This window comes from Brassica oleracea, chromosome C8 (assembly GCF_000695525.1).
Source record: "Brassica oleracea var. oleracea cultivar TO1000 chromosome C8, BOL, whole genome shotgun sequence".
NCBI classification, from domain to species: domain Eukaryota; kingdom Viridiplantae; phylum Streptophyta; class Magnoliopsida; order Brassicales; family Brassicaceae; genus Brassica; species Brassica oleracea.
Window position 1 is genome coordinate 31,638,035 of NC_027755.1, and position 22,669 is coordinate 31,660,703.

The 22,669-nt window shown below is 37.5% G+C and overlaps 4 protein-coding genes and 1 pseudogene across 4 annotated transcripts in view; 3 read left to right on the top strand and 2 right to left on the bottom strand.

The window, feature by feature from the left end:
• LOC106309943 (eukaryotic translation initiation factor 3 subunit C-like) overlaps positions 1 to 2,266 on the top strand; it is a 5,468-nt gene extending 3,202 nt beyond the window's left edge. Inside the window, exons 3-4 of the mRNA XM_013747106.1 lie at positions 139 to 828; positions 1,535 to 2,266. Coding sequence (XP_013602560.1) covers positions 139 to 828; positions 1,535 to 2,266 — 1,422 coding nt within the window. The remainder of the gene's footprint in view (positions 1 to 138; positions 829 to 1,534) is intronic.
• A 1,513-nt stretch (positions 2,267 to 3,779) lies between these two features.
• Positions 3,780 to 4,724, top strand: LOC106309185 (glutathione S-transferase T3-like). The gene is made up of 2 exons (XM_013746246.1): positions 3,780 to 3,792; positions 4,126 to 4,724. The coding sequence occupies exons 1-2, from the start codon at positions 3,780 to 3,782 to the stop codon at positions 4,722 to 4,724; spliced, it is 612 nt and encodes a 203-aa protein (XP_013601700.1).
• A 3,141-nt stretch (positions 4,725 to 7,865) lies between these two features.
• Positions 7,866 to 9,404, bottom strand: LOC106309186 (annotated as a pseudogene).
• A 3,254-nt stretch (positions 9,405 to 12,658) lies between these two features.
• LOC106307183 (serine/threonine-protein phosphatase PP2A-3 catalytic subunit-like) lies at positions 12,659 to 16,246 on the bottom strand. Its single transcript, XM_013744057.1, has 11 exons — positions 16,060 to 16,246; positions 15,397 to 15,453; positions 15,185 to 15,268; positions 14,889 to 14,960; positions 14,721 to 14,792; positions 14,433 to 14,473; positions 14,065 to 14,131; positions 13,489 to 13,680; positions 13,285 to 13,374; positions 13,083 to 13,190; positions 12,659 to 13,006 (listed from the first exon to the last, which is right to left on the bottom strand). Exons 1-11 carry the CDS (start codon positions 16,150 to 16,152, stop codon positions 12,941 to 12,943), a joined length of 942 nt encoding a protein of 313 aa, XP_013599511.1. The 5' UTR covers positions 16,153 to 16,246; the 3' UTR covers positions 12,659 to 12,940.
• A 130-nt stretch (positions 16,247 to 16,376) lies between these two features.
• On the top strand, positions 16,377 to 19,678 carry LOC106312472 (DEAD-box ATP-dependent RNA helicase 11-like). The gene is made up of 7 exons (XM_013750011.1): positions 16,377 to 16,544; positions 16,716 to 17,533; positions 17,613 to 17,696; positions 18,023 to 18,265; positions 18,458 to 18,625; positions 18,698 to 18,811; positions 18,892 to 19,678. Exons 2-7 carry the CDS (start codon positions 16,811 to 16,813, stop codon positions 19,396 to 19,398), a joined length of 1,839 nt encoding a protein of 612 aa, XP_013605465.1. The 5' UTR covers positions 16,377 to 16,544; positions 16,716 to 16,810; the 3' UTR covers positions 19,399 to 19,678.
• The last annotated feature ends 2,991 nt before the right edge of the window (positions 19,679 to 22,669 follow it).

Sequence of the window (22,669 nt, forward strand, 5' to 3'; positions counted from 1 at the left end):
TCTCGGAATTCATCGGTTTTTTCCGAGGAAACCCAAATTTTGGGTTTCCTCGGAATTTCCCCGGAAATTCCTCGGGAAATTCCGAGGATTTCATTTTCCGTCGGAATGTCCGTCAGAATACCGCTGTTTTCTTGTAGTGACTATGATGGGAAGATTCGTGTCTGGGGGAATCTTGTTGCATTCGTGGAGAGGATAGACGCTGAATTTTTCAAGAGTTTGCAGAGCGTTGATCCTCATACACGTGAGTATGTGGAGAGGTTGAGAGATGAGCTGGTGTTTTTAGCTCTAACTCAAAACATACAAGACTACTTTGAGCGGTGTGGTGACTTTAAATCTGCGGCAAAGGTGGCGTTAAGACGAGTTGAGTCACTTTACTACAAGCCTCAGGAAGTTTATGACGCTATGTGGAAACGAGCTGAGCAAGAAGATGATTGTAATGGGCCTGTTGTTCCTCGTAAGCCTACTTTTCCAGTGAGTAGTCGAGCTATGATGGATGGTCTCGTCTCACTTATTTACAAATATGGAGATGAAAGGACTAAAGCACGTGCGATGTTATGTGATATCTACCACCATTCTTTAATGGACAAGTTCGGAACTGCTAGGGACTTGTTGCTGATGAGTCATCTTCAGGACAATGTTCAGCATATGGACATCTCAACGCAGATCCTCTTTAACAGATCGATGGCTCAGCTTGGTCTCTGCGCATTCCGAGTTGGAATGTTTACCGAGGCTCACAGCTGCCTCTCTGAGCTGTGTTCTGGTCAAAGGGCGAGGGAATTGCTTGCTCAAGGTGTCTCCCAAAGTAGAAAGGAGAAGACTCCTGAACAGGTCATATTTTTCTTTGTAGTACACAATATTTTCTGTAGGTTCATATAACTTGTTATAATCTTAAGACCTTAGATGTAGCCTAAAGCTTCTCTTTGATCCTGGTAGTTCCTTGTAGTGATGAAATTAAAGAACTTTACCATATAGAGTTTGTTCTTCGGCTAATCTTTGTGGTTATGATCTAAATTTTAGCTTATAGTTTATATAAATAATCGTTTTTACTAGGTCAGGACGTTCAAATATACATATATATATTTTTTGGTTTTTCTCGGTTCTAGAGATTTAGGAATCTTTCGGATACAAAATTCGGTTTGGTTTCGGTTCGGTTATTTTGGTTTCTAGTTCGGTTCGAACCGATAAAATTTTGGGTCCGGTTTGATTCCTTCGAGTAATTTTAGATAATTTAGTTAAAAATGTCGGATAATTAGAGATTTTCAGGCTAAATCGGTAATTTGGGTTATTGGGATAAAAATATTGGAGAATTTGGATAATTTTAATTACTTCGGTGCATGTAAATTAACAGTTAGCTCCAACATAAATATTAAAATGAAATTATATTATCAACCTGCTTGCATGGAGTTCTCCTAGCTTTTAACATATTGATCTTCATTATTCATATCAGAGTGCTACACTGTTGGCCTATGTTATAATTTCATTTTGATATCTATATTATATAGCTAACTGTTTTACATCCTTTTCGTCCTACCAGGAAAGATTGGAGAGGAGAAGGCAGATGCCGTATCACATGCACATAAACCTTGAGCTTCTTGAAGCTGTTCATCTCATATGCGCCATGCTACTGGAAGTCCCTAACATGTCAGCCAACTCTCATGATGCCAGACGCAAGGTGATTAGCAAGAATATCCGTCGCCTGCTTGAGATCAGCGATAGGCAAGCATTCACTGCTCCTCCTGAGAACGTCCGTGACCATGTCATGGCAGCAACTCGAGCTCTCACCAAAGGAGACTTCGAAAAAGCTGTTGAGGTTTTAAGCTCTCTTGATATATGGAAACTGCTCAAGAATCGCGAAACCGTTCTTGATATGGTGAAGGCTAGGGTCAAAGAGGAGGCGTTGAAGACTTATCTCTTAAGATACTCAGCCTCTTACGAGTCCCTACGTCTAGATCATCTTGCTAAGATGTTTGGTCTCTCTGAGAATCAAGTCCACAGCATCGTGAGCAAGATGATGATCAGTGAAGAACTCCATGCATACTGGGACCAACCTACACATTGCATCCTCTTCCACGATGTCCAGCACAACAGGTTGCAAACGTTGGCTTTCCAGTTAATAGGAAAACTTGTTGTTCTTGCGGAGAGTAATGAAAGAGCAATGGAGGTTAGGACCGGTGGATATGGAGGAAGAGGTGGAACAGAGAACAGGGGAATGCAGATGGACGTCACGAGCCGTATGGTAAGTCTCAGCCGAGGTGTTCGTGCGTAGACTTACTTTCATCACATTTAAAAGCCAAAGGACTAGAGACATCCTAAGACTTTGTTGTCAATCTTTTTCTTCAAACTTGTTTTAAGACCTGGAAACCGTTGGGTTCTACTTTTATGTTCTGTTTTGTTTTTTATTGTTTGTAGTTAAGAGATTTTGATCTCTTTGGTTTAACTAATATTATTTTTTGGATAAACTTTTGTCTTTTCCCTAGCTATTTACATTAACTTTTTTTTGGTTGCTAAATAGCTATTTACATTAACTTGTACTAGCAGATTTCATTGGCTGGTAATATAGAATAGTTTGTGCAACTGTTTTCATTGACCAGTCTCCATTGTTGTGGCTTTTAAAGAACTTAGAGCACGTTTATCGGCATGTCTTAGCCGCGCCCCTTACCATAATTAACTAAAAAAATTAAGAAAGATGAAATTAAAGCGAAGGCACGTCCCCTAATTAAGCCCACGAAGTCACGCTTCTAAGGGAGACGTGTCGCAACGCTATTGGAGATAGGAACGGTGGAGTCGAGATTTTTTCTTTCTTTCTTTCTTTCTTTCCTTTCTCTTCTTGGTTCCTCTCCTCCTCGGCGACAACGGCGATTTCGAAAGCCATCTCGGTGGATCTCGTCGACGTCTCTGTTGGTTTATATCGTCGACGGTCGATCTCGTCGACGTCTCTATCGGTTTTTCTCTCTCTCTCGGTGGTTCTCTTCGAAGGAAACGACGAATTCTCTCCCTCTCGGTGGATCTCGTCGAAGTAACCAGTGATTTCTCTCCCTCTAGGTGGATCTCGTCGAAGGAAACGGTGATTGCTGTCCCTATCGGTGGCTCTCGTCGAGGATGGAAGACGGTGACCTCTCAATCGGTGGCTGTCTTCGAGGAAGCAAAACGGCTCTGTCTCTCTCGTGGTGACTCTCTGAGACGAAGACAAACGGCGATTGTTTCTGAAGGGAATCCAAAGGTAAAACGTCCCTTTGCTTATTTCAACTATGCTTGTCTTTGATTCTTGTTCGTGAACCGTAAAGAAATGGAAAAACTCTAATAATTTTAATTTGTTTTCTGTCTTTGTGTCGTTACATGGATGGATCAAGAGGCATGATCCTGGCATGATCCAGGATATATCAAGAGGCGTGAAGTGGGCACAAAACCTGTCTCTTTGTCAGACAAAACCGCCATGATTGTAAATGTAAATCCCTTCTCACTGATCTTTGTAATTGGATAACGTTTCTAGTTAGAAATGTGAATGAGATTTATGTTGCGAATGTTGATGATTTTAATTCTAGTTTGCAATGATTTTAGAACTGGATAAAACCTATGTCTTTGCTTGGTAATTGCCTGATCGGATCTAGTAAGCAATGAATTTAGAACTGGATGTAGTAATGTTTATTTGGTCACTGATGTTTTGAATGGACGGTAACCAGTTTAGTCAAGTTGTTAACGAGTTTACTCTAGTTTGAAATGAAACTGAATTGTTGTTTTGTGTTAGGTTAGGTAATAAATGGAGTGGTTATTGTGACATAATGGTTAGCTTAGGTAATAAATACGATATTGTTGTGTGATGAATGGTTGTATATGTCAACTCGTTTATGGTTGGGTGTGTGTGTGATCAATGCTTGAGTCTTCTCTTCTTTTCTTTATCTCTTCCTTCTCACCTTTCTTCTTTTCTTTATCAACGTCCTTGTTGAAAACGAGTTCTTCTCTTCCTTTCTTTCTCAGCTTTATTCTTTTCTGTCTCTCATCCTTGAGCTTCCTCTCACAGCTCTAAATTTGTTGAACTACTTCATAGTCAAAAAAGTATCTCCTTCGGTAACTATGAAGATTGTCACGAATTCTCTTCATCACAACCTTTCTTTCTTCACACTCAAGGAACCGCAGATGGTGGCGAGACAGCTTCAGATCGTAGAGAGCGAAGGAAGTGGACGCCGGCTGATGATATCTTGCTCATCAGCTCGTGGTTAAATACGAGCAAGGATCCTGTGGTTGGCAACGAACAAAAATCTGGGACATTTTGGAAAAGAATTGCCGCATACTTTGCGGCAAGTCCTCAGGTTGCTGGCTGCGAAGAGAGAGAGGCTACCCATTGCAAGCAGCGTTGGCACAGGATCAATGACCTTGTGTGCAAGTTCTGCGGTGCGTATGAAGCTGCTACCAGAGAGAAAGCTAGCGGCCAAAACGAGAATGATGTTGTGAAACATGCTCATACAATATTCTACAACAACTACAAGAAGAAATTTACTTTGGAACACGCTTGTAATGAACTACGAAACGACCAGAAGTGGTGCGCCCTTATGACTGCTAAAAAGGATGTAAGCTCGAAGAAGAGGAAGTGTGAGGATGGAGATGATTCAGAGACCTCTCAAGCTACAGAGAACAAGCGTCCCCCGGGTGTGAAGGCCTCAAAGGCAAGTGGTAAGAAGAAGGTGGTAGACGATGTGGACGATCAAACAGCAGGATTTGGCTGCTAAAGAGAAGCTGTCTAAGATGAATATGCTTCAAAGTCTTTTAGGAAAAAATGAACCTCTTGCTGACTATGAAGAATCACTCAAGAAGAAGCTCATAAATGACTTGTTCTAAATTAGGTTGCGTGTTTTGTTTCATGTTTAGGTTGCGTGTTCTTCTTTGTTCTTGTAGTGTTCTTGTTCTGGTTTTTATAAAATTATATTGTTCTTGTATATTTAAACTGTTCTTGTTCTTGTGATGCAGGTTATTGTTCTTTTGATGCAGAGTGGAGTGCTCGTGTGATGCAGAATGGAGAGTTCAGGTCTTGTCGTCGAGTCTCTTGTACTCTTCTGTCACGAGAGTGGAAGAGTGTGACGAGTCTTGTCGTAGAAATGTATGTGTGTTCTTCTGTTGTGTCACGAGTCTCTTGTATCTTGTTTTGTTCGTCACGAGTTTGTCCTAGTCTTGTAGTGTTGTGTAACAAGTGACAGAATGTTGTAAGTCTTGTAGTGTTGTGTCACATCTCTTGTAGTGTAGTGTCCTGAGTCGAGTCTTGTTCTCTATATAACATTAGCTTCTGCATACGTTTTCTTTCACAAACTCATCTCTCCTTCCCATTGTCACAAAGATCATCTCTCGTTCTTAATAAACAAATCAATTCATCTCCTTTCATTTGATCATCTCCTTCTTAACAAACAAAACAAAACAAAGATCATCTCTTCTTTACAAACAAAAAAAAACAAAGATCAAGTATTCTCACGGACCAAGTTCGAACAAGCCAAACCAAACCAGGACCATCACTTTACTTGGTAAGCCATCATCAAATTAAAGACTCAATTCTTTTCTTTAGTTACATTACATCAACCATCATCAAATGCTATATAAATTATAAAATCATCAACATTATAGAATTTAAATCATCAACATTATAGAAGCTCGTAAATGACTTGTATTCTAAATCATCAACATTATAGAATTCTATAATATAAGATATTGATCAACATTATAAAATCATCAACATTATAAAATTCTAAATAAATGACTTGTATTCTAATGTTCGTCTATTTTGTTTCAAGATTCTCAACATCTCATGGCGTCTTCTTCTCATAACGATTCGTTGGATGAAACTTTCGATCAATATTTTGATCAAACATTCGAGAATCTGGTCAATGCTCACGGTGATCAAGAAAACGAAAGAAAGACAAGGAAAAAAGAGTTTTTATAACGAAATCGCGAAGAAGGTCATCTCCGGTTATGGAATGATTATTTCAGTGACACTCCAACATATCCAGATAATCTATTCCGACGACGATTTAGAATGAACAAGCCATTGTTCGTGCGTAATGTTGACCGCCTCTCCAATGAAGTTTAATTCTTCCGTCAAACGCAATACGTTACCGGAAGGCTTGGTCTCTCTGCACTTCAAAAGTGTACAAGAGCAATTCGTGTCTTGATATATGGTTCTGCGCTTGATGCGGTCGACGAATACCTCAGGCTCGGTGCAACCACGGCTCGGTGCAACCACGGCTCGGTTATGTGTGGAAAATTTTGTGGAAGCAATAATAGATTTGTTCGGCGATGAGTACCTAAGTAGACCAACGCCCGAATGATCTTCAACGTCTACTTCATATTGGAGAGCTTCGTGAGTTTTCCGGGATGATAGAAAGCATCGATTGTATGCATTGGAAGTGGAAGAATTGTCCCACCGCTTAGAAAGGGCAATATTCTCGTGGTTCAGGAAAACCCACAATCGTTTTAGAGGCGGTTGCTTCATATGATCTTTGGATATGGCATGCGTTTTTCGGGCCTCCAGGTACCTTAAATGATATCAATGTTCTTGATCGCTCACATGTTTTTGATGACATAATAAATGGTCAAGCTCCGGAAGTGCATTTCTCGGTGAACGGAAATCCTTATTCAATGGCTTACTATCTCACCGATGGTATTTATCCGAAATGAGCAACTTTTATCCAATCTATTTCACTACCACAAGGTCCGAAAGCGGTTTTATTTGCTCAATGTCAAGAAGCTGTCAGGAAAGATGTCGAGCGTGCTTTCGGAGTCTTGCAATCTCGATTTGCCCTTGTTAAAAATCCAGGATTTTGTTGGGATAAAGTCAACATCAGGAAGATTATGAGAGCATGTATCATACTCTATAATATGATAGTAGAAAACGAACGAGATCAACACACTCAATACGATGTTTCGGATTTCCAACAAGGAGAAGGCAGCGAAAGTTCACATGTCGATCTCACATATTCAACAGATACCCCTACAAATATCGTCAATCAGATGGGTGTTCGAATAAGAATTCGTGATAAACAAGCGCGTCAACAACTGAAACGTGATATGGTTGAACATATATGGCGTAAATTTGGACGTGAACAAGACGACAACAACTGAACTTGGATGCCGCTTTCAAATTATTATCGTTTATTTTAGTTATCTTTATTTTTATGTTTTTATGTTTTTATTAAAATCTATGTTTAAAATGTTATGTTTGACTTTGTTTTATTTAATAAATAAATTTTATCTTTTAAAAAATTTAAATTTTAGTTTAATATTTTTTTAATTGTTAAGAACTTTAATTAAGATACTACCAATAAACCACTATAATAAAGTGTATCTTAGTAATGTCTCTTAGCTTCATGATAATCATTAAAAATTCATTAAGGCCCACTTAAGAACCACTTAAGGGTTTTGCGATGCTGGCATGATTATCGGGTGGGACATTTTTTGGTCCTTAATTTTTTTTTTTTTTATTTAAAAAAAAATAAAAAATAAAAATAAATGATGAATCAATTGCGGACCGCCACGTGTTAGTGGGACCCGCAAACAGTTAGAAACAACCCTTGGGACGTTTTTTAATTAGGGACATTTGAGCAAAGTTCCTAGAAAAATGTGGTGAGCTCCACACCAAAAACACTAAGGACCAATGTTGGGACTACCAATAATGATGCCCTTATGTTTGTATCAAAACGGTGTAAAAGCAGAAGCTGAAGGAAAGAATAATATAAATTAAGTCAAAATAACACTATCTCAAAAGAAATAGATTCATGATTAAGAAGGTAGCTGAATAACACAAAATATTCATGGGCTTTTTTAAGTTAACTGACCTGGTTGCGTAAATGAAAACCATAAATATATATTATTTTTTTTAAATCAAACTAGCAGCAAGACCTAATTCTTTTATGTTTTACTCTTTGCCTCTTCTTTCTTTCTTGGGACAAGAACATAAGATGAGGTGAAGCCGCCTGCAAACTATTCAAGTCGCGGTGTATTCTATCTCCCTCCGAATCATCATGGGGTTGTGACGAGAATTTTGATTTCTTCAAACGAGTAGCGTTCGCTATAAGGTAGGTGGCCACGTCTACATCTCCTCGTCTACCTTTGTAACCCTTCCACTCGAAAATTTCAAAACTGTGCAACAAACACGTGGGAACAGAACTCGGTCGCTTCCAGCTATCCAGGGTTTCTATACTAGTAAACTCAGCAAGCTCATGTTCCTAATGAAGACCAAACATTAAAATAGAGTTTAACATCAGCAATCATATATAGAGAGAGGTGATCAAAAGCATAAAATTAATTAAAGAAAACCGCATTGCTTACATCAATGAGTTTGAGCGATCCTAGCTTGGGAGAATCTTGGAGCATATGAGTGAGAAGATCCCACCAACCAAGAAAACATGTATTCAGTGTCAGATAAACGAGGTTGTGGAAGATCATGCCACAAGGAGACAAAACCTGTACACAACATATAAGTGAAGACAAACATTTCATTCCTTTTAATTCTTTTTTTTTTTTTTGTAACATCATTCCTTTTAATTCATATATATAAATGTGGTGGTAATGTGCGTACCTCAGAGAAGGATAAACATAGAGTAAGCGAGCGGGCACAAGTAAAAGCTTTCAGAAACTTGTAGTTACGTACTGTTTGAATCATGTCAACATGTGCTTCTTCTAACTCAGGCATATGCTCAATTCGATGGAAGTCGTAAAGGACATAATCTCGAATGTATAGGGACACGAGAGACGGAGCATCTATCACAAACCCGCCACCCTTTTGGTATCTTCCGTTATTATACATTCTCAATTTCCGAAGAGGGGGAACCATGAGAGCCACGTCCAGGTTATCATGGACCAAAAAAAGAGAGTCAAGATTAGGACAACCGGATAAAAGCCTTGTAAGAGACGACACCTTGTTGTCTGCGTACTCCACGTCTACAAGTACCAAAGTTTTCAGAGACGGGAGACGAACAGAAAAAGGAACATCCAAACGAAGGCAATCACAGAGATTCAAGGTTTCTAGTGTTTCACATGTATACATGCTACTAGGCAAGCTGATCATGGTCCCTTTCTCATCAGAAGGACGGATAGTAGCTATAATCGCTTGCACACGGTGACAAACAACTGCGGTTTCAATCCAATTACCAACATCTATTGCTTGACACTTGGGACCTAGATTGAGATACAAGATCTCTATAAACCGGTGCCTTATTTGACATCAAAGACCTGTAAACAAACTGCGTGAAGGTCGCATAATTTTCATCACTGTAGCTGCTATCATCATAATAAAGTTTTGAAACTAAACTCCTAAGAAGCAGCCACCTTTTCAACAAACAACATGTGGCCATGACATGTTTCGTCCAGAGACGTCACAGTATTCGGATGAGCAAGTCATCTGACAATTGACTGATCATGACCATGTTTGTATATTTACGAATAGATATCACAATGCACGCATTCTCTATTTATACACATAGAAGTCGATACTTTTTTTTTTTTGTTTTCCTATTAAACAATGGGGTTGATATTCCTTTTTTTTAGTGAATCGCATACTTTGCATATACGTTTGAGTAGTTTTCCTCTTCAATGATATAAATCTTATTTTCCTTTTTAAATTTTCCTTTTTTATTTTACTTTCATGTAATTAATCAGGATTATGATTATTATTATTATTATTATTATTATTTTAAACATGTGTAATTCATTCATCCTGTGACACCTTTGTGTGTTAAAAAAATCATTTACTAGATAATAACCTGCAACATTTAAAGAGATTTTTGAATCAATAAGTATTAGAAAGTTAATAGGCTTAGAAAGAAATATTGCATGTTATATAATAAGGAGGATTCAACGAAATTGTGTATGTCTATATAAATTAAGCTTGGATTTTTAAAAAAAACTTGTGTATTTGTTTTGTTTAATTGAAGTATATTTCGTGGAAATGAATCCATAAGAGTAAGCAAAAAACTTATATAAAATAAATTATGAAGTAAAGATAAAAACGAAACAAAAGCAATAAAATTATTGTTTTCATAAACTAAATTATAAATATAAAATAAAACGAAACATAAGCAAAATAATACTAAAATATGAAAGAAACAAAATATAATATAGGATACTACTTTACGGATGAGGAAATGTAATCATACAGCCTTGTATTTATATATGCAAGAAGCGGGCCGAGGGCAATTATAGCTATTTGCCATAATTATTTCCGTAAAATCAATTAAAATTATGTCCAAGGCAAAATATTCACATCCCCTTTATATTCAAAATACTGAATTTTGAAAACTTGCCTTGATCGTTGCTATGCGAATTTATTGGAATAGTATAGGAAACAAACTGAGATTCTAGTCAACTAAATTAAATTCAAAATTAGTCAGTAAAGATCAAAAATATGATTAAATGATTCGGTTTCGACTATGAATTTTCATTACCAAATTCGGCCAATATTAATGAGTACATATATAACCGGAATTAGTGTTATATTTAGCTTCATATTTCCTAATTTGAAATATTCATACTACAATCATGCATTGTCACGCAAGTATTGTGTGGTTGACAATGCCTTTATGATCTTTCAAAATTATATTATGGCAATCAATACCATAATTGCCATATTTCCTGATTTATTGCAGTGATAGTTGGTTATCGACATTGCCAAGGATCTCGAGTATACATTGAATTATCATTGATTATTTTCATATGTGATATATTAATATATAGTGTGATATATTCGATACATAAAAATGAGATTCCTTAGTATTTTTTATGTAATATAATATATGGTAACCGGTTTTAAAATGATATAAAACACATTACCAAATAACCGGTTACTTCCTCCGTCTACATTGAGATTGTACGTTACCAAGATATACTATTAAAACATTTTGCTAAGCTATAATCAATAAATAATGGCAAAAAATGTAATAAATCTAGGAAAGAGAGAATTTTTAATTAGAGAGTGAGAGAGTGAATATGGTGTTGCCACATAAGAAATGACATTTTGGTTAATAATACATGAGCATAAGTTTAGTCTTAAAAAAATGTTCATCTTTTAATATAAATAAAAGGGATTAACAGGGGCACGGTACATGATGGGATTCTTGAAAGGCACGGCACGAAGGAGTAAATGGGTTTTGCTCATTAGTGAGTATTCGATTACTGTGTTGTTACTTGTGCAGTACCCGAAATATAAGGTGATTGATTTGTTCTTGAGAGTGTTTTGGAGATGATAAAGACAGAAGAAGAAGAAGACTGGTTGGTTCCTTTGGTATTCTCTTACATTAACTTGTGAAACAGTTATCTTTGGCTTGTAATATAAAATCTTAAATGCCACTGTTTATCATTGACCAGTCTCCATTGTTGTGGCTTTAAAGAACATACTAGGTGATAATCCGCGCAGGGCGCGGAGCGAAGAAATTATTAATGTATTATAAATTTTAATATGTAGACATAATTAAAATTATAGGCATAGTAAGAAAAAAATATATGTAAGAAAGTACGGTTTATGCCTAGGAATTTTAGTATGTGAATATAAATTTACATGCGATGGTCATGAGCATTAAATTGTATATTTGTTTGCATGCGGGTAAATTATAAATATAATATTAAATGAAAAATCCTCAATAGTCTAATAAAATATTAAAAGAACAATGTATAAAAAAACAAAAGAAAATTAAACATTCAGACAAAATAACTGCTGCCAAATTACCCATATGTTTTTTTGTGTTTGCTTGTATCAGTTGCTTAAGGAGTTTAGAGAAAGAGGGATGGTGAGGAGATGGATACGAATTGCTCTCCTATTTATATCAACACATCACATAGGTTTTTTACTCTCCACGCCAAATTGAATAGACGATACCAATATTAATGCTCCTCTTTAATCCCATATATTCCACTTACCTTATTTGGTTATTGCGTGATTCAAATTGGCGTGATGGTCAAGCGTAAATAAATCAGGAATATTCTTCTTTCGATTAAGGTAATTATTTCGATTATTTGTAATTCTGTTTCCTTTTATATGCTTACATTATTATTGTGTTTCCTTTGAACTTTGACCAATTAAGCGATTTGAAATGTTGCATAGAAATGATCATCGAAAGAAGTAGTTGAAATTTCGAAAATGTTGCATAGAAATGTTCATAAGTAGTTGACTCGGTTTCAAAAAAGTATGATTATAATATGATTTTATATTAGTAAACAAATGTTCATAAAATGTTGGATTCAAAAAATGTTCTAAAAAATAGGATAACAAACCGTTTAAAAAAATGTTGAAGAACCACTCTCACCCTTTTAAAATTCATTGGATAGATGTCGAGATATATTTGTTGCCTTTTTCAACCGTAATTGCATCAGATTCTACGCCTGTCATAAAGTCCCGGTTTGTATGTCAAAGCGGATTGTAATGCAGAGGTACCAAAACCGATCGAATTGTAAATAAAGTATATTATATAATGTATATGTCCAAAGGCATTTGGTTGTAAATATTCTAGTTCACAAAGAGTTATTTTAAAAAGCTATTGAGAGTGGCTTAGGTGATGCCACCTAAGAAATGGCACTCATGTAATAAACACATGAGGCCAAAGTTTATTTCTAATGATGTTTCTCCTTTAATAAGAAAGGGATATTGGTCATGTTTGGATCAAAACAGTGTAAAAAGCAGAAATTGAAGGAAAGAATTAACATGAAATTAAGTCAAAATAATATCTCATAAGAAATAGATTCTGATGCAGAAGGGAGCTAAATAATTTCAGCCAAACACAAACATTCATGGGGCTAGGTTTTATAGTTCATTGACCTCATTGCCTATATTACACTATTCCAAGGTAGAAGGCTAAATCGATTTCAAAGAAACGCAAACTCAGAAGACAAGGCGTTGCCAAATGGAATAAGCCAGAGATCTTCAAAAAACCAACAACCGGACTTTGCAGCTGGAGAGGAGGTGACTTGTTGTTTATAGGAAGTAGTCAGGTGTCCTTCGGGTCACATCTGGTTCTCCTCTCCTTGGGGCTGGTTCAAACTGTTTCACAATTTAGTCTTCATTAGTCTTTTTCTTCTTTTGCAGAGACAGAAAATGAACATAGCTTGCGAGATACCTGAATGAAGGTGTGGTTCCTGCAGTCATCGACCTCAAGAATAGAGGCCATGTTTCCACAGCGATAGCAATAGTTTGGTGCACTGAAAATAGTAACCACCTTTTGCTCCTGTCAATAGAAATACATTTTCAACATAGTGAGCAAAGACTCTCAGGTCTGACTATAGTGTCTATGCATGGGAGAAAAGTTTGATTTGAATTACATGTGCCCAGTTGAATCCATCCATAACCAGCTGATGCGCTCGGGCGATAAGTTTTAAGCTGTTGCTGTGGTTGAATTGTTCGGAGATGTCCTATGGAAACAAAAAAATGAAAAAAAGATAGTCGAGTACACACTTATCTAGAACAAACAAAGATAAATGAGATTCAGGACAGCTTCTGAAACTCAGGCTATGCAATTTGAATACCTGACCAAATGTATATCCGGCACCACGAGGAGAGATTCCCCAGCCACATCTGTCATCAGGATCAGACCATAGTAAGTCACACATGGGTCCTTCATGTGGAACTTCTTGAACTCGATCAAAGTTCCTAATGTTGTCAAGGGTCTCAATAGACGGTGACAATCCACCGTGAAGGCAGAATATTTCTGACTCCACCTGCAAACAGGACATATGGCATGAGATGGACAGCCTTATTTGCTGGAAATAAAACCCTTAGAAATCACCACCAATTCAATCAGACAAGTTATTTTTAAAAAAAAAACGTCCACGCTTAGCTCTCGAAAGTGTAAGTAGCAAATTCATTTTATATCTCATTCACAGCATTGCAGAATAGAAACACTCTCAAACTGAACTAACACTTGCCAACTAAATACACTAACACAGGCGCAAGCATGCATTAAAAAGCCAATATTTTCGTTGTCTCGATTATTAAGAGCGCCAAAACACAGATAATGGGTCATCTACGAACATTGAGACCGCTGGAACAAAGAATGGGTCATATCTATTTTATATAAGACCACAAAGGTGCAGCGTACTAACCAAGGCTGTAAGTGGGAAATAGTCAAAGAGATCTGTAAATATCTTCCAAACATTTGCATTGCCATACCTGCAAATACAATGAAGCTTTGTTAAGTAAATCGCAAACGAAAGGACACAAAATATTTTCGTAAGGAGAGTCACATGTATTTGATTAAGAGTTTAAGACCATTGAGAACAGTCAGATAAGCAAAGCCATATAATTTCGGAAGATTATTACAAACTAGCCAGGACTTGAAAAGAAAGAAAGGAGAATTAATATTCTCCCATGACAAAACATGAGCAGCAGCAACAACAGAAAGCAAAAACGATAAGGATCATGACATAAACAAAGTGAATTAGCAGAAAGGATAAGGATGTTGGAGACTCACTTTCGCAGGCATTCATCATAAAATCCATAAACCTGAGTAATCTGCCAGATTGAAAAAGTGTAATAAACCATGAGTCAGATGAAAAAAAGTTGGAGGACAGAAAATTACAGCAAACAAATCACAGGAAAGCCTTAACTGCATGTAAATGTAGGTATCATAGACATACATATATAAATTGTAATTAAGAAAGGCTCTCGTCTAAGATTTTAATGATAGAAGACAGTAAAGAATATGTCAATACAGTATACCTCAGAGAGTGAACGTACAAGTAGAGACGAGTTGGTTTACCTGACGACTTTCATGGTTTCCTCTAAGAATAGTGATTCGCTGAGGATACCGTACTTTCAAGCCAACTAACAGCTGGAAATGGAATTAAAATGAAAGAAGTGTATCAGCATCGTAAATTTAATATTAATGAACAAAACAGGAAATCTGCAGATGGTATAAACTCAGTACCGTGACAGTTTCGACAGAATAATATCCACGATCGACATAGTCTCCCATAAATAGATAGTTGGTATCAGGGCACTGCAAAAGAGCGTAAGATGAACATTCATCAGATAGCAAACAATTAGAACCAGGAAAAGAAAAAAAAAACTAAACACTAGTTGTAAAATATATATCCTCCAAATAAATCCATCAGAATCAGCCAGAACTAATCATTGCTAGAAAAGATGGATGCTGAATATAAACAAAAATGTCATCTTTACGGCCATTATTACGCATCTCAGTAAGTGTTATAGAAATAATACCATTCCTCCAATACGAAAAAGCTCTGCAAGATCATGGAACTGTCCATGAATATCACCACAGATTGTCACCGGGCTCTTGACAGGCTGCATTCAGGTAATGCATGATAATTAACTCAAGGTAAACCAAGCAAAATGAATATGTGCTTATAATGAATTCAGGCTGGTTACACAGCCTATTATAATCACCAAGAGATGTAAGATCAAGAACAAACCTGAACATTGCTCTCATCCATCAAAATCTCCTTAGCTTTCTCGCATAAGGCTCTAACCTAAACAAAACAAAACAAAACAAGACTGCACGTGAAAAGTCCATCCTTCACCTCTTTACTAACTAAAGAGACACAAGAGTGACACTAATATTTAAAACCAAAAACGTAACAGAACAAATGAGAGAAAGTGGAGACATAAGCAAGCAAACAGATAGATAGGGAAGATGTTGATAGAGCTCAGGAAGAAGTGTCTTTTTTTTTTTTTACCAACTCGAAACCTCTATCTAAAACTACTTTCGTTGTTTCCCCCAATTGTAAAATCGCAGTAACGCATCTAACGGATGAAATTTGTTACTTGTTGATCGCCTATTAAAAAAAAAAAATGATATTTTTGGATGTGGGTAAGACCCAATTAATCACCTATTCAGAAACTGAAACGAACACACGTGAGATATGTACACATACGTCGACCACTACCTAGCCCAGAAGGTCTTCTAGACAAATCAGACATCAAATCGGATAATCACATACTCATACAAAAAAAAAAAAGGATCAACCTTTCATTTGAAAACAAAAATCTGAGATCCAATCATCGATAGTGTATGGATCCAATTTAAAACCAAAAAGGGCTACGGTAAATCTGTATTAGAAGAGAATCGGAGGCACCTGTTGCTCGGAGAGAGGCTTGCACTGCATGAGCTGAGAGATCTGCTCATCGAGATCGAGAGTTGCGTCCGTCGGAATCGAATTCGCGCCCATTACTACTGCGTCTTCTGATTGAATTGGATTCTGCGTCTTCTTCGCCTTTTCGCTCTCTCTCGCAGAGTGAGAGGCAATCGAAAATGAGAGGGGCGCGTGAGGTGAGTGGCGAGTGGAGTTTGTAGTAGCTTTCGAGCCTTGTCGTGAAGTTACGTTAATACCCTCAATATTTAAACATTAGTGGGTCATTATGTGAAAGGATTAAAAGAATAGGATAAAACATGTAACTATATCGCATGGTGTTGTGTCCGATCTACAAACAAGGGTTTTATCTCTCTCTCTCTCCCGAGCTTCGCCGTTGGCTGAACGACTACCGTTGAATTGATATCTTCCTCTCCATTCTGATTCTGATTCTGATTCGATTCGATTCGATTCTCTCTCTCAATTTTAAGGTTCTTTCTCTCTCTCTCTCTCTCTCTCTCTCTCTCGATTTATCAGATGGCTAGATTTGGTTATCTTCTAATTTCGTCGTCTTTAGTTGTTTGATAGATTTGATTTAGGTCTCATGTTTCCTCCTTGCCCAGCTGCTAACTTAGACCTTATGTATTTTTGAATTTTGCCAGGTTCGCGGATAAGAAAAGATACAAAGTTACTCTCTTTGGTTGTTTTCTGCTAGAAAGTTACAAACTTTTTTCTAGATTTTTAGCAACATTCAGTTATGAGTACATCATGGGCAGACGTGGCTGATTCAGACAACGCCGCTTCCAGGGCCAAACCTGCTTACGTTCCCCCTCATTTAAGGAACAGACAATCCGAGCCTGCTGCTCCTTTGCCAGGAAATGAACGTGGTGGATACGGTGGTCAACCATCTCGCTGGGCTCCTGGCGGTGGCGGTGGCGGTGGAGGTGGAGGTGGTTATAGGGCTGATGCAGGGCGTACCGGCTACGGTTACGGCGGACGAGGAACTACTGGCGGTGGTGGTGGTTGGAACAACAGAGGTGGAGGAGGAGGAGGAGGATGGGACCGTGAAGTGAATCCCTTTGGAGATGATGTTGATCTAGAGCCTGCCTTCACCGATCAGGAGAACACCGGCATTAACTTTGACGCCTATGAAGATATCCCCATTGAGACCAGCGGCGGTAACGTGCCTCCTCCTGTCAACACGTTCGCGGAGATTGATCTCGGGGAGGCGTTGAATCTCAACATCAGGAGGTGCAAGTACGTGAGGCCGACGCCAGTGCAGCGTCACGCGATTCCGATCCTGCTTGCTCAGAGGGATTTGATGGCGTGTGCTCAGACAGGGTCTGGGAAGACCGCTGCCTTTTGCTTTCCGATCATTAGTGGGATCCTGAGAGATCAGAATCCGCAGAGGCCTCGTGGCTCGCGGACTGTTTACCCTCTTGCTGTTATCCTCTCGCCAACAAGGGAGCTGGCAAGCCAGGTAATGTTGAGAGAATCTACTCATTTCCGGGGTTCGAAAAGCATCTTTGTTTCTCATTCTGTTGTTTCTTTTTTGGTAGATACATGATGAAGCCAAAAAATTCTCTTACCAAACTGGTGTGAAGGTTGTTGTTGCTTATGGAGGAACACCTATTAACCAGCAGGTAATTATCCTACACAGATGTTTGGGTTTTCTGCTTCTGTCTCTGGATACTGCTTCATGCTTATTACGCTGTTGTCTGTTTAATAGCACACTTACTGATTTGGGTTCTGCTAGCTCTCTTTCTTTCTTATGCAAAGTCCATTTGTTGAAACTATATTTTGATTATTAAGGCAGCAATGCATCATAAATCTTGTATCTTACAAACTTATCATATGCTAGCTAACATTGCCATTTCGCTTGTATCATCATTGCGTAATATGCAGAAGCATTGGACAATTAATTTTCCAAGTGTCGATTTGTTGATCTCGTCTTGTATTGTTTGTACAGCTAAGGGAACTGGAGAGAGGAGTTGACATCCTTGTGGCAACTCCTGGCCGGTTGAATGATTTGCTAGAGAGAGCTAGAGTCTCGATGCAGATGATTAAGTTCTTAGCTCTTGATGAAGCGGACAGGATGCTGGACATGGGTTTTGAGCCACAAATTAGAAAGATCGTTGAAGAGATGGACATGCCTCCACGTGGGATGAGACAAACAATGCTGTTTAGTGCTACGTTCCCTAGCGAGATCCAGGTTGGCTTTAACTTATCCATTAAACTTCCTCTCCTTGATCTTAGCTTCTAGCTTTATTTGTTAGAGGATGACAGTGTTCTTCCTTTTATATCTGTAACTTTGTGATGGTGAGCCTTATGAGTGTTATATGACTTCAGCTGCATAATATTCAGCACAATAAGGTTCGGCTCCTTGTGTTTGTTTCTTGTACAGAGACTCGCTGCTGATTTTCTGGCGAACTATATATTTTTGGCTGTGGGAAGGGTGGGTTCAAGCACTGACCTAATTGCTCAAAGGGTTGAGTTCGTACACGAGTCTGACAAGAAAAGCCATCTCATGGACCTGCTACACGCCCAGAGAGAGACTGGCAACCATGACAAGGTAATGCGATAGTTACCATCTGTTTACTTTAGCCCTGACTCATACTGGCGTTTCTGTTCTTCTCATACTCAGCAATCATTGACATTGGTGTTTGTGGAGACTAAGAGGGGAGCCGACTCATTGGAAAACTGGTTGTGCATGAATGACTTTCCAGCAACCACCATTCACGGTGACAGAACACAACAGGTTCGTTGACTTGATTGAATGATAAGGCTTTTTGTAATCTGTTTGACTAAATCTGACTTGCCCTTTTTATGTTATTGAAGGAAAGAGAAGTGGCACTGAAGTCCTTCAAAAGTGGGAGGACACCCATTCTGGTCGCAACAGACGTGGCAGCACGTGGTCTCGACATTCCACACGTGGCTCATGTGGTTAACTTCGATCTACCAAATGACATTGATGACTATGTTCACCGCATCGGGAGAACAGGACGTGCAGGCAAATCCGGGGTAGCTACCGCTTTCTTTAATGAGAAGAATGCACAGCTGGCTAGGCAGCTCGCTGAGCTGATGCAAGAAGCCAATCAAGAGGTGCCTGAGTGGCTCACGCGATACGCTTCACGTGCTTCATTTGGCGGGGGTAAGAAACGGTCTGGTGGAAGGTTTGGTGGCCGTGACTTCAGAAGGGAAGGCTCTTACGGCGGTAGGGGAGGAGGCAGTGGTGGCGGTGGAAATGACTACTATGGTGGAGGAGGAGGAGGCTATGGTGGCGGTGGATATGGTGGTGCACCAAGTGGTGGCTATGGTGGACAAGTGACCAGTGCGTGGGATTAGCCAATTAAGGCTTCCCAAATTTTCTGTCCTTTTAACTTTGACTCTTTATTTCTTCTCTATATTCACAAGAGAGCACATTGTATTTTGACTCATTCAAGAGAGAGATTACAACTCATCTAGGTGAGTCTCTGTTTTTGTTTTCAGGCTAGACAGTAGTGTTTCCGATTTTGATCTTGTTCTTGGTTTCTTCTAACAAATTCATTTGTTGGTTTGAAATCCAATTTGTCCTACTTTCCTTTGTTGTGGACTATCTTTCTTGGTGAAATACAAACTCTCTTTATATCCTTCGTCAACTTTATGCTTACAGATATTATTTTGGTTCGGTTTATTTTCTGCGCTGGAGTTTTGGCTATTCTCATCAGGTGTGTAAGCTGATCAAGCAGTTCAGATCGAGAAGTTCCTTTCCTGCCACGTATAGACACAACTTTGAATTTTTGGTTGATCCATTCCCATGTGATCTCCTTATTACACAACACTTCCTCTGATACCTTCACTTCCTCCGTTTCCGGAGACTCTCTATACTTATTAATCTCTTCTTCATTGTTCTTCTTCAACCTCTGTCTCATTGAGTTCAAGGCCTTGGAGTTACTGTGGCTCATCTCATTCTTTGCTTCCAGAGTAGTTTCATTTAAGAAGTCTTCCAACATGACAAGGTTTTGATGTACAAGACTGGAGCCTTCACAGCCTCTTTAATCCTCATAACTTTCTCCAGCTGCTTGTTAATCTTGTCAAAGTTCTCTAGTAGACTAACACAATTATTGATGTTCATCGCATGCTTCATCTGGCTCAGCCGTATGGACCATCAACATAAAACGCTTCTCTTTAGCTGGCTGAACAACACTTTACGGAGATCATTAACATCGCCACTGTCACTGCGACCTAGAAGATTACGAGATGCACCACCAGCAGTATTGGTATCTTGAACCTCATCCAACTCTTCTTCGGTGTTACTTTCATATTCACTGTCACTTTCAGTCTGGTGAACAAGGTAACACAATGAGAAAGTGAAAGTAAGTAAAACCAAAGGGGTAAGCCGATAGACTAAAAGTTATCAAATAATTAAACAAGGTTTTGAGGGAAACCTGAGCATAGAACTTCAACATCCTTCTTAGGAGAAGAGGTAAATGTTAGGCAGTTGAAGCAAGGAGAATCTACATTCCACAAAAGACACTCAAAAACAAGAATCACATTAAAAAGATAAAACTAACTACTAACACCCTTATTCATCACTTAATTTCCAAAATCCAGATCAACTCATCAAACAACTTACAGATTTAGAACAACTCAGAATCCTTTCATTGATTCCAAGCTTCTTAACGTGACTCATACAGCACAATTGGCTTCCATAGTGCTACTGAAACGATGATGTGTCAATAACTAGGGGGAAAATGGCCATTAAACGAGAAGCATGATCAAATGAAGATTATAGACATGAAACCAATTAACTCCAGAAAAATACACATACAAATCAATGAACAATAGAAATTTTCTCAGATTTCACATATACTCTTTGACATTAGCATTGATTCAAATATGGAAGCGACTAATACACCAATCAATTTTTCATGACATAAATTTCTGAATCTCAAACTTTCTCATTTTCTATTCGTAAATTTGAGTTGTGAAATGTGATTTTGTCCAATTTTCGTATGTAAAAGCCCTAAACTGTAATATTTTAGATTTTTATTATTAGTTTTTTGTGCACAGATTTTGATTATTTTTTAATACTACTCTAGTTGATGAGTTTCAACATTTCTTTTTTGTTAATCTATTTTATGTGTTTTTTGTAGTCATCATATTTGATTGAAAGATAGATGATAATAATTTATATTGTGTCTTGTTAGATAAATTATTTATGTTATTTTTAATGGTATTTTTTAATCTGATCAAATCATATGGATTTTAAAACCCAATGATGCTTGAGAAAATGCTCTTGAAATAAATTTCTAAAGAATTTATTCTTTTTAGTTGTAAATTAGTGAAAATCTAGCTTTCTATGGTTGATATAGCATAATATGTTATTTCACCTTTAAAGCCTCTGTCTATGTAAAAAACTTCGGAACCAAAGCTCACTGACTTATGTTTAGATTTTGCCAATGGAACAGTTTATCTTACCTAAAGATGGAAGATGACTAACAAACACAGAGAATAATAGTTGAAAGTTTCATCCTTCGGGTTGTTATGATGAGCTTTAAAGTCTCATCTTGTGTTGCAGAGGTTAATGCGCTTGAAAGTTTTGTGGAGGTGAAGAAACGATTTTTTTTTTATAATAATGAACTGTTACGGTTTACTTTTAACTGAGTTAGTTAATTTTGTTTGGTCAACAAACAAGATAATTAAATTTGACGTAATTAATAATATTAACTATTTGTTTACTTAAACAATTGTTTACTAATCTACAAGAAACTGGCAAGACCCGTATAGAGTTGATGATTTGGCCCGACTCACAGTAATAAAAGATCATCTCGTTTCTATTCTTAGTCTGATCAAAAAGGTATTTATAAGTTAATATCAAATATATAAGATTATTATCCTAAGAAATTAAAAGTTAGTGACCTAAACTGGAAAAAATAAATAGTTTGTATACTTTGGTACGCGAAAGAAATTAGTGTATTAAATTGTTAATAAAATTTAGCTGTGTATTATTATGATTTTTTTCTAAAATTTAACATAATATTTGTTTTTCAGGTTCTAATTGAACAAGGGTAGCAAACTCTGATATAATTTCAAAATGAAAACTGTTATGAAATAACTTATAATTTATAGTATCGAGAAATTTAAATAAGAGTAGAATTTAATACTCGTAGGAAGCAAATAACACTAGTATAAGGGAGAGAGTTTATTATAAGAAGGAAGAAGAAAATGTAATGATTCTTTGATTATAAACTCTTGTTCTTGTTTTTGGTGTACAAAAGAGTGAGATGGGTGATGGTATTTATAGTGAGCAACAATACATAAAATAACAAAGATGGTGCTTGATTTGGTAAATGAGTGGCTGATCATAGTGCTTGAGTTGGTAAAGAAGTGGAGGATCATTTCAAAGTTTATCTTATAACACTCCCCCTTGATCATCCATCTTGTATTACGTAATGCCTCGTTAAAAACCTAGTCATGGAAAACTCAATGGGAAAAACCGTAGTAAAAGTAAAAAGAGTACAACTACGTAAGCTCCCCCTCGAATGAGTAGTCATAGAACCTTTAGAACAATGATAGATTTTCATCTCTCAAATTGTAACATTCTCTTTGGGTGTCTATCTTTTGTATGTTCTTT

Bases quoted from the DNA above. Each gene is read 5' to 3' on its own strand.
- LOC106307183 (XM_013744057.1), bottom strand. From the start codon at position 16,152: ATGGGCGCGAATTCGATTCCGACGGACGCAACTCTCGATCTCGATGAG. The intron at 13,191-13,284 runs GTAATTCAAATC...TTCTATTGACAG, and splicing joins ATGGATTCAACTGGGCACAT to GAGCAAAAGGTGGTTACTAT. The intron at 13,007-13,082 runs GTATCTCGCAAG...ATTGTGAAACAG, and splicing joins GGAACCACACCTTCATTCAG to TTTGAACCAGCCCCAAGGAG.
- LOC106312472 (XM_013750011.1), top strand. From the start codon at position 16,811: ATGAGTACATCATGGGCAGACGTGGCTGATTCAGACAACGCCGCTTCC. The intron at 18,266-18,457 runs GTTGGCTTTAAC...TTTCTTGTACAG, and splicing joins CGTTCCCTAGCGAGATCCAG to AGACTCGCTGCTGATTTTCT. The intron at 18,812-18,891 runs GTTCGTTGACTT...ATGTTATTGAAG, and splicing joins ACGGTGACAGAACACAACAG to GAAAGAGAAGTGGCACTGAA.